Here is an 11,056-nt window from a genome sequence, read left to right as displayed (position 1 = left end):
GTGATAGAAAAATAACTTGATGAGCTATAAGTCAAATTTGGATGACTTCTCTGTCTCCCATTTACAAAATTGTTCCATCACCCCTCATTGGTGTGCTCCCTATGGTACTTGCAGAATCTTATCCCCAATAGTAATTAGGATAGCTTGGTCGAGTCATTCCACTTCATTATGGCTTAAGGAAAACTCGGTCCTATTGGTTATAATTGCACGATTAGCAATTAAATTTTGTGGACACGTTGGCCATAGCATTATGAGTTAATCTTCATTAAATCTAGTTAACACAACATATTTGCTTTAACAAAATTGTTTGAAACACGGGCCATTGAGAGGGAAGAAATGGATCTTATGAAAGATGGACTATTAGATTTAACTTGTGGATCATTTAGGCTATGTTTGGTAACGGTCTTGGTAAAGAACAAACGTTCTTGGTTAGGAACTTTCTTCGGCGTTTTTGGTTTGGAATGGCGTTTGGTGTATAAATATGGCTGTTTGGTAACGGTCTGAAGAACGTTTTCGGAACAATAATAGAACAAAAAAATATCGTTTGATAATAAAAGCTGTTCTTCCAAATTTGATATTAATTACAATAATGTCATTTCCTTCTAAATTATACAAAAAAAAAAAAAAAAAAAAACCCTTGTAAAATCATTTTATCGTTTACCAACCTGAGCATAAAATTAAAATATCTCATTAACATAAGCAAAGTAATTATAAAAATATGTCAGATTTCAAAGATGACATTAAAGTTAGATTTTTCTGTGGAATAGTGCCATAACTGACTATGCTATGAACATTTGAATAAAAAAAGCTTTAGTGGATTCGAATCCCCATCCCCTTGGAACATGCTCATGTTACAAGTTCTCTACCAATTTGAGCTAAAGACCTATTAAATACTCATTGATTAGGGGACACATGTTAGAGTATTCTTAATTAATTTACTGTGTTAAAAGTAAGTCAACTAACAACAATTTTGTAATTTACTCAATAGAATAACTGAGTGGAAGGAAGAACATGATTATTGCTACGTTGCTTAATTGGGGTTTTAAATATTTAAATAAAAAAAACAGATTTGTTACACAATTTTCCTAAACCACTATTGGCCCCTACACCTCCTGTTGATCCAGAAAATTAATTTCATCCTGCTTACCCTCCATCCCAAAACTATAAAAATGCTGCCTTAATAGTAAGGTTTTGTAAAGGAGTAAATAAAGCAACTAAATGGAAGCAGCAGGAACGATAAATTAAAACAAAGGGATGAAAACTGAAAGAGAAACATCAAACAGAAGTATAAATCGTTTAAACCGATTGACATATACATATTTGTTTTTGTTTTTGTTTTTTCGGATATATATTACATTTATCTACTACTGCTTCATAAGCTAGAGATCTTACTTCATGGAAAAGTTTATTAACCCTACTCCAAAGAAAATTTATATTGGTAAAATTACTAGTTAGTCTGCAAACTCAAGAAAGGTATTAACCAAGTTCCATGGTATTCTCACGTAATCAGTAGGATGTAGAATATCATTGAGATCTCTACAACTACACCATATTTCTTTGAGTTTGATTTTTACTTTCCTAGCATGCTTCCACCCCTTCAAGATACTAAATAGTTCTGCTTCCATCTTGTCAATTGATGTTAGGTAACCTGCATATGTTAGAGTATCCTGTCCAGCTATAAAAATGCAAAAAGCCCAATCGGTTAATCTTAATTTAGGGTAATATAAGTCTGTGCAAATTAAAACATGGTAGTGGGATACCTGGTTAGAAACAAGAGATTAAAGGGGAGTGGATTATATTTAAGGAAAAATTACTTAGATCCACTAGATAAGAACGGAAATTACAAGATAAATAGGTTTCAAATTTGTTTTACATCCACTATTTTCTATTTTAAAAAGATTTACATAATCCTCAAAGTTGGTTAGTAGTCATGCCACGTTAAAATAAAATAAAAACAAACTTCCAAAATTGCCCCAATCTCATATAATTGTTTTAAAAACTGTGAAATCCAATGAAAGTGCACCTTAATTGTAGGAGTAGAAATCAAAGCGGTTATTATCCCCTAAAAAAAATAAAAAACAAAACTATAACATCGAATCCAAATGGAAGTACACCTTAATTGTTGGAATAGAAAACAATAGAAACAATAAAAAATAAATAAATATAAAGTTGCCCCCCCCCCCCTTTCCCTCCTATTTTCCCATCTTGGTTTAAAACATATTTTTAGGGCAATTTTGAAAGTTTAATTTTATTTTATTCTTGCATGGCATGAGCATTAACCAACTTTGAGGATTGAGTAAATCTTTTCAAAAGGGAAAGTAGTGGATGTAAAACAAATTTGAAACCTACTTACCTTGTAATTTTGGTTCTTATTTAGTAGATCTAAGAAATTGTGCCTATATTCTTCACCAAAAAAAGGGGAAAGAAATTGTGCCTATATTTAAAGAGGTTACAGATGTATTTGGTTCACCATCTCCGTTCAACTAGCTAGAATTTATCTACTCTGTAAGTACTGCGGATGCATCTCTCTCTCTCTTCTCTGTGAAAATGTAACATTTGTGCAATATTCTCCAAGATTATCTGTGTGACTCTCTCTGTGTGTCAAGGCAACAACATTTGCTAGATATTCTCCGCGATTATGTGTGACTCTCTCTCTCTCTCTGTCCCTGTTTCAATAACCTGAGTTTTGTATCCTTCCAGAGATGCAAGTCTCTTTGGATTTGTTGGAACTTCCAATATTGGGATGCTTTACCCAATTCTACGGATTGACTTGAAGGTCAAGAAGTAAACACAAAAAAAAAAACAAAAAAAACAAAAAAAAGATTCAAGAGAGAATGTTCTATTTGCTTCGTGAATCTGAAGTTCTAAAACAGGAGACCTGAACTTCATTTACTGAAATAGTAACCCTTCAACAACCATTACATTGATATTAATTTGTTTCAACAAAATTTCCTCAATTATGAGGATATATAACCAAGGATTTTATGCTCTTCGAGATTCTGAAGATTAATGTCCGGCATTTCCCTAGCTTAAACTCTTCAGCTTTGCTTCCTGCTCCCCACTTGTTTTTGTAACCGTGATACTAGTTTATGTCAACTTGATCGAATTCTTGATCGGTAATTCCTTCAAATTCCATCTACAGGCCACCTCACACACCTAACATTTGGCACCCAGGTGGGATCCACACTCTCTCTTTTTTAAATTAATTTGAATGATTGTGTGGTTTGTTCACCTTTGTACAGAAAAACTTTGTAACCATATTGACACAAACCACTTGGATTAATCTAAAATATTTCAAGAATTTCAATTTATGAGAATAGATACAATGAGGTGGATGAAGAGATACACTCATTACCCATATCCTTTTCTCCAAAACAGGACGGAAAAGAATTTTATTCTATTTCCTACAGGAGAACCTACAGACGAGTGGACGTCTCCTCCTTCAGGAAATGAACTTCTCCCTCAGAATCAAGGAGTACCTGAGCATTCTTGTATAAACAAAAATTTGCCTGAGTCCACCCATTCCAATGAACTTGAATAATTAAATCAGATTTTTCGACATATAAACCATAGAAGGGGCTAGATACCTGCAAATTATAACAAACAATAAGACATAACATTAATGGCGAGAGAGACCGAACCTTTAACTTCCCCACTTAGCTTTCCATCTACAAACAACAAATATTTTTAAGAAATAATATTCCATTATCTACTCATAAATAACTCATGTCTCTAAGTCATCTACAAGCTTCTTTCTTTTCATTCATATTTTACTTGATGGGTAATGTTCTGGTCCATGCGATTAAAAATCTATAAGAACTCAGCCCATTATCCTTCATTCCTGTTTAAAGAACGATATCCGTAAAGAAGAGGAAGAGTGAGAGTATCTCATGGTCAAAGACATCTGATTAACCCCATAGATCATTTGGGTCTCACATTCTGATTGGTATTATATATGGGTTGTAACTTATATCGGTGATAGGCATCAACAGCAATATCTCCATTACCCTAAACTCAAAAAACTCTTTAAGGGATACAACACAGGAAAGAACTAAAACCAAATTAAGGAGCATACATAGTGGCAAAAAGGGAAAAATAAAGCGTTGGATTTTAAAGTATACCATTAGAGATGGTAAGACGGTGACACCACAAGCCTCCAATTTGAGCTTAAGAGACGTTTTGCTTGGACAGGTTAAGTTGCTGAATCGCCCACAACATCAAGATCTCCTCGGCAGAGTCCCGAACGAGTCAAACCGGCTCCCTTTGGAGCCTATCCTGACCAGAGAGAGTCTCAACTTCTTCTTCTCAATCAGGATTGGTTAATGGAACTCTATTGTAAATCTGCAACTGGAATTAGCCAAGAGAGAAGAGAAAGTGACTAAAAACAAAGGAGAGATCAGAGAAGAAAGAGTGAAAGTGAGGGACAGAGAGCAGAGTGGGGAAGTGGCGTAAGTAAAAGGTAGAAATCAAAAGGTCAAAAGGTAATGGGATTAGGGTTAGGATTCGCCTCAAGTCCTCACCTCATGAGAATCACGCCTCTGCCTCAACCATTTTGACACCTTCAGAATTTGTACCTTATTCCTATCGTGTCTCTCGTGGGATTTTCATGTAATTATTTTGGATCGGTTTCGAATCGGTCTCACCGGTTTCGGTGTGAGAATGAGAGATTAAAAAACGTGACATATTCAATAAGGGTGTACCAGTTTGGTTTCGGTTCCTTTTATCTATTTATTATCGATTTGGTTTTGGTTTACCATGTAAATATATTGAGAAGCATGAAAAAAAATGTGTTTTTGATATAGTTTCGATATGACAAAACTCCATTTTGAAACATGATCCAATAAACTCATATCGGTTTTGACTTGGTTTCATTACGTTGGCTTGGGCTAGGTTTCAATTTCCCTCGGCTAAAACCATATGGCTGTGAGCCCATCTGTTCGAAATTGAAGATGAGTTATGGTCGATACGTTATGGATGGCTTGACTTGGAAGTTGGATCAAAATAAACCGACCTCGTGTGAAGTAGGGTTGAGACTTGAGAAACAGAAGCACTAAGAACATGGTAACAACAAGGTGTAATGGATCAGAACTAATAGAATCGGCTGATTAGACTCGGAATATACTAGTCAGATTTTCATTTTCTGTTTGATGTGAGAAAAAGTGAGATCAGGGACTAAGGTATTGGTCTCTGTCGATACCGATCCAGATTAGCCTATATCGGCCTGGATTGAGAAAAAAAAATCTTAAAAATTTCAAGAATATCAGAAAAAAGGAAGAAAAAAAAGGTAAATCCTACTTTGAGTGAAATAATGAACAAAATAAGAAACAACCGTATAATATAAATGTAAAAGAAAATTACATCCCAGGGCCCTTTACTTTGTTTTAATTAAACTCTCCTTTTCTCGATTTTTGATTATTACACCTGTACCCCTTCTGGCTGACAGTGTTAATTTGGTGTTAGTTTTAGTTTGGAAAAGACTATTTTATTCTTATACTAAAACATCAAAAGTAAAATTACAATACTACCCTTTTCTTCATCTTCAAATCAACAATAGCCCAAACACGATCATAAGTTCAAACCAGCCCTCCTTTCTTTCTATACTTTTAGAAATACACTCCAAGTGCTCCTCAGGTCTACTCTCAGAACCTGATATGTCACGTTCACTTCAGGTTATTTTACCAAACCTTTCTAATGTGTCCATAACAAACCTAGGTAGTGGGAATCGTCACTGTCCCAATGTTCCAACTTCCAATGGATACAACGGAAGGAATGACTCCCTGCTGTTGTTGCTTCTACAGATTTGGTCCAACTCTTTACGTTCATTTGTGATTTTAAGTTGTTCTTTAGAACGAAAAAACCAAGTCTGAGCCGGTCTGTAAAATGCGTTATTGAGACAAAAAATCCATCTGATTCATTCTTAAAGACCAAAAGAACGAATTGCCGTTTTTTCGTTCTCCGAGAACGAAAGAACACCAACGAACATTCTTGAGACCATTACCAAACGTAGCCTTAGAGAATTCTTCATCTCTAATGTTCAAAAATTGAAAATGATTATATCAATCTTGCACATGGAAGTTTGGAATGGCCTTTGTAGTTGGCTCTCTATCCATATGGTCGTTGAAAGCTTTTTCCAATAATTGTTTTCTCTCTCTCTCTCTCTCTCTCGCTTGCCAAATTTTTTTTTCTAATCCGGCAAAATTAGAGGATATAGTGTAGCACCAAGTTTAATCGCAAGGAAGAGTGATGTGACAATTTTGATTTTATAGATATCTAAAAAACGATTTAGATTGGTTACATGTCAAATATCTAACTAGTCATCCATGTCCTCCTACATATTAGTTGATTGCTGTGTATTTTTTTGTCGTCCTTTTTTTTTATAGAAAAAATTTCTTTTTTATTCTCAAAGGTTTATTTTAGTAGTCAACTCTGTTTTGATTGAAACTTAATATGTGAAGAGAGGTCCTTAGTGTCTCTTTATAAGCAAAATTTCACTTCTATCAAGGTTTAGCTCACGGTATCGGTGCCAGTATTAGCCACCACCAATATCGATACTGACATAGATTGACTGTGTCTGATTTGTTCCAGCAAAAAATTCCACTTTTTGACCATATCAGCTGATACGTATCAGTGGCATAACGATAGCAGTCACCATTGACATCCATATGTATCGGCCAATACAATCAATACGATACATTCATGACCTCTATCTAATGTGGTAAATATTTTGATTAATCTAGTTTTTTTTTGGTATAAACTTGCAAAAAAAAAAAAAAAAAAAAACTTATTATTGGAAAAAACCGATAGCGTAGATAGAAAGCATATTTATCAAAAGGGGGAAAAAGAAACATAGGTATTGTTAGAATAGCAATGGCATATGGAGGAGGACCTAAACTTATAGGTCAAGAGAGTAACAATACATTACGTACTAGGATACAAGGTAGTACATGGTGTAGTACAATACAAATATGGTATATATAGATATAAAAGAATATAATATACGATATTCCTTAACAACCCCCCTCAAACTCAGTGTGGAAGCGGCGTTGAGGTCCTCTATTGCCGATCTGCCCGTACTGCTATGTGCGCCCCACACACAGCAAGCCACAAAAAGACTGCCTTACCCTTGCCCGAGCGGGGGTAAGGCGGTCTTTTCCGCCTTGCTGTGTGTGGGGCGCACGACAATAGTGGGGCAGCTCGGAAGTAGAGGATACGGATCCGTGGAAGAGTCGCTCCCAACTTAATTTTGGAAACAAAGTACCAAAGTGTTGTGGGAGATGAAATTTGGTGAAGACGTTGACAGTCTAATTAGAAGAGGTAAATAGTAAAACATGAAGAGTGCCACGAGCAAGATGTTTTTTTTTTTTGATGAAAGTGTAATCACACAAACCACACACCAATCCCAAAAGGTTAACTGACTTTTGGGACCGTGGAATGCCGGATACCACGAGCAAGATGTTGATGCACAAGTGACAATATTCTTTATATGTTTAGTGCATTCATGAAAAACATCATTGTGAGCAATTTAGATAGCACTTCTATCATTACAGTGAATAATAGTAGCACTGGAATGTGTAACCTCCCATGTCTTCGAATAGTTAATGTAACCTAAGAAGTTCAGAGGTTGTATTTGCGATGACACGATACTCTACCCCAGTGTTAGAGCGAGATGTAACATTTTGTTTCTTGCTGCACCAAGAGATAAGATAATCCCCTAAAAAGAAGCCATAGCCTAGTGGATCATCGACCAGTGGGGTATCCAGCCCAATCAACATTAGAATAGGCATAATATAACGCTAGCGATGAGTGAATAGAAAAATGTAGACCATGAAATAGCATGCCTTTGACATATCGCAAAGTATGAAGCACTGCAACATAATGAGCTGAATAAGCAATATTGGGATGAGTAATTGTGCGATAGACAAGAGTCATCATTAACCGGGGATAGAGAATTGCATCGTAAAGAATAGTGTCATCAATAGGAATCAACCGAACATTTGTCTCGAGAGGAGTAGGAGTTGTCTTGTTGTCAGTCAACTCGACACGGGATAGTAGATTAGATGCATATTTTGCCTAAGAGAGATAGTATCCATTAAGATCTAGATGAGACCCTGAGACCTAAGAAATAGTTAAGAGATTCATGATCCTTCATTTCAAATTACCGATGAAAGAATGCTTTAGTTATGAGATGCCAACAGAATCATCGCCCGAGATAATCATATCATCCACATGTAGCAAAATAAGATTGGTGCCTTTATTAGATTTGTGAATAACAAGGGCATTGTCATATGCCCTTGGTGTACATGTTGCACCTTGAGCAGAGCCCTAAACGAGTAGCCCGCTATGCCTCAGAAGCTAAGTGTGTTTCTACTTTAACATAAGTTGATCTGAGAACTAATGCAAAGTGTTATTGAACGTCACAAACCAAATATAGAGGGTCTATTTAAGACCATACAATACTCGATGTAGGTGACATACATGGTGAGGATGATGATCATGATCTGGTGGTGGCTGTATGTATACTTTTTCCTTCAAAAACACCATTGAGAAATGCATTCTTAACATCTATTGGAAGTAACAGCCAATGACAGACATAAAGAACCACTAATAGACTGTGAGCAATGCTAAGACATGCAACATAAGCAAATATGTCTACTCATAGTCAATGTCTTACTTCTATGAGATTACCTTTGCCACAAGGCTATCTTTGTAACATTGTATAGATCCGTCAGAGTGAATTCAATGAAGAAAAAGGATTATTGGTTAGTGTTGTTGTTGAGGCTGTATAAGGATTAAGGAATAAGGGTGTGTAAAGAAGAAGGAATTGAGAGTTGAGGTTGTTGGGCGTCTATCATTCTCCCTCTTTGAATCTAAATGGATTCTCGATGGAATGGACAACCATAAGTCTCCTTTCTTTAAATCACAGCATCTAGATTAAGTGGTCCAACCAACCATGAAACCCTAAGAAAGTTTGGTTTTAGACTCCGAACTTATTTTGGGTGGTGTTATGTAATTGGTTTCACTAGTATCATATGTGTTTGCTTACTGTAATATTGTAATTTTACATTTTTACTTTTTATTTTATTCTTAAATAGATTTAATTTTGCAATTAATGCAGGTTTAAAAAGAGATTTTCAAATATAACCTTCAATAAAGGCTGCATTAAGTGACTTGACTTTTTGAAAACTCCATTTTTGCTCACGTATTAAATATGCATTGTCCATATACTTTATGGGAGAGAGCTCTCGACAATATCGAGAACCTGCCAATCAAAAGCCAAACAAACAACGGTAGAGTACGAGAGAAAGGGATCCGGCTCTTCTCCAATGCACCCCTGATGATGTCTGACGCACCCCCAAAGGTCGATACGTGATTGAGATGCCATTTGAACGGCGAGGTTGGTTGCGCACATCTGAGCATAATTTCACTCCAAATCGACATAATTTGACCAATCCAATTCCGATTTTTTAAACTATGCTTGTGAATTAATTATAAATACACTTTTATTCATAAAATTACAATTTCTATTCACTTTTCTTCTACCCATTATAGTATAGTTATTCTAATTACAGAAAATCCAACGATCCCAACAATATCCAACATGACTCTAGACCGATCAAATTAACTCGAACCAACCATCCGATTCAGAAGTTGAACCTGACAAAGGTAGGGCCGATCAAGCATCACATGATGGTACATGAATTTGGGTCCTCTTCGCTAAAGTATTGCCAGCAGGGGCTTATGTAACGCTGCCTCCCATACCCATCATACCCTCGTTGCGGTCTATCATATCCATCATAGTATGGCGGTGGCCATCCATAACCTTGATGATACGGTCCCCATCCATACCCCTCATAACGCACACCTATCGGTTGGACCGGTGGATAGGCCAGTTCAGGAACTGCTGGAGTCGATTCAGGTGTTTTGATCGGTTTTGGATCGGGTTCTTTGGGGGCCGGGACTGGCTTAAGTTTGGGTGGATCAGATTCAAGCAGAGGAACCACAAAAGTAACCTTCTTGGGAGGGTCGGCGGCGGCCGTAGGCGGTGGTGGATCGGGATTGGAGGGTTTGAGTTTACTCGGCTCTGAAGGGTTTTTCTCGAGGATTTTGATGCCCTTAATGGATTCACTAGCTGTGTAGCAGAGCTTTTTAGAGAGTTTATTGGGGCAGAAGAGGCCACTGATGGTGACGGTGTTCTGTTTCTCATCGAATACCTCTTTTTGTATTTGATATCTCTCTGTAATGGAAACAATTTTTTCAAAAATTTACAAAATTGAAAGAGATGAGAAGAATTAAGGAATAAAGGAAGAAGATGATCAAAGAATAGATGTGATGTGATGTGATGAGATGAGGTGACTCACCACGGTATCTGCTGAGGGTTTTCTTAATCTTCTTGTAGCAGAGTGGGCAGTTAAGATCAACCTGCATCACTATCGTGTACACCTGCAAACAGAATCCAAAAAACAAAAAAAGAAGCAGCTTTTATTTCTCTTTCTCTGTTTTTGAATGAACCAGACAACAAAACGAAACCGAATATGTCATATAAACAGGTGAACATAGGCTTTGCGAGCGAGAGAGAGAGAGAGAGAGAGAGGACCTTGTCCGCCATTGTTGACGGGTTCGAGAGGTGGTGAGAGTAGAGTAGTGATCCCCTCCAAGCTCCAAATCTCCAGTGTAAGTAATTAAGAGGGTGAAAGAGTGAGTATAGTATTTAATGTGAATCCTCTACACTCTTTCTTTAGTAACAAGTTTAATCTTGAATTCTTCTTCAACAATGACAATGTTCTTCTTCAATAATATCATTGCAACGTGTCATTATCTTGTAGTGCTTTCTCGTCCCCCATCCACCAATTAAAATTGGAATTAGATGAGAGGGCGAAGAAATTTTAGGAGTCGGCAGAAGGTTGAGTAGATCTTTATTAAGAGAAAATCTCATGGACTTTGTTTATGTTATTGGTGATAGTATTGGTCGGTCATCTCTATCGGTATGGATACCGAGTTACCGACTGGTGATATTGAGTTGTATCCGCATCATTTTCAGTTCAAAACATCATTTTTC

General features: G+C 36.6%; 1 protein-coding gene across 1 annotated transcript; it reads right to left on the bottom strand.

The window, feature by feature from the left end:
* Positions 1-9,680: 9,680 nt before the first annotated feature.
* On the bottom strand, positions 9,681-10,647 carry LOC122643670 (protein PYRICULARIA ORYZAE RESISTANCE 21-like). The gene is made up of 3 exons (XM_043837270.1): positions 10,595-10,647; positions 10,359-10,440; positions 9,681-10,234 (listed from the first exon to the last, which is right to left on the bottom strand). Exons 1-3 carry the CDS (start codon positions 10,604-10,606, stop codon positions 9,681-9,683), a joined length of 648 nt encoding a protein of 215 aa, XP_043693205.1. The 5' UTR covers positions 10,607-10,647.
* Between the last annotated feature and the right edge of the window lie 409 nt (positions 10,648-11,056).

Source organism: Telopea speciosissima, chromosome 10, assembly GCF_018873765.1.
Source record: "Telopea speciosissima isolate NSW1024214 ecotype Mountain lineage chromosome 10, Tspe_v1, whole genome shotgun sequence".
NCBI lineage: Eukaryota > Viridiplantae > Streptophyta > Magnoliopsida > Proteales > Proteaceae > Telopea > Telopea speciosissima.
Note: the sequence above shows the minus strand (reverse complement) of the source record. Positions and strands in the feature narration are given on the sequence as shown.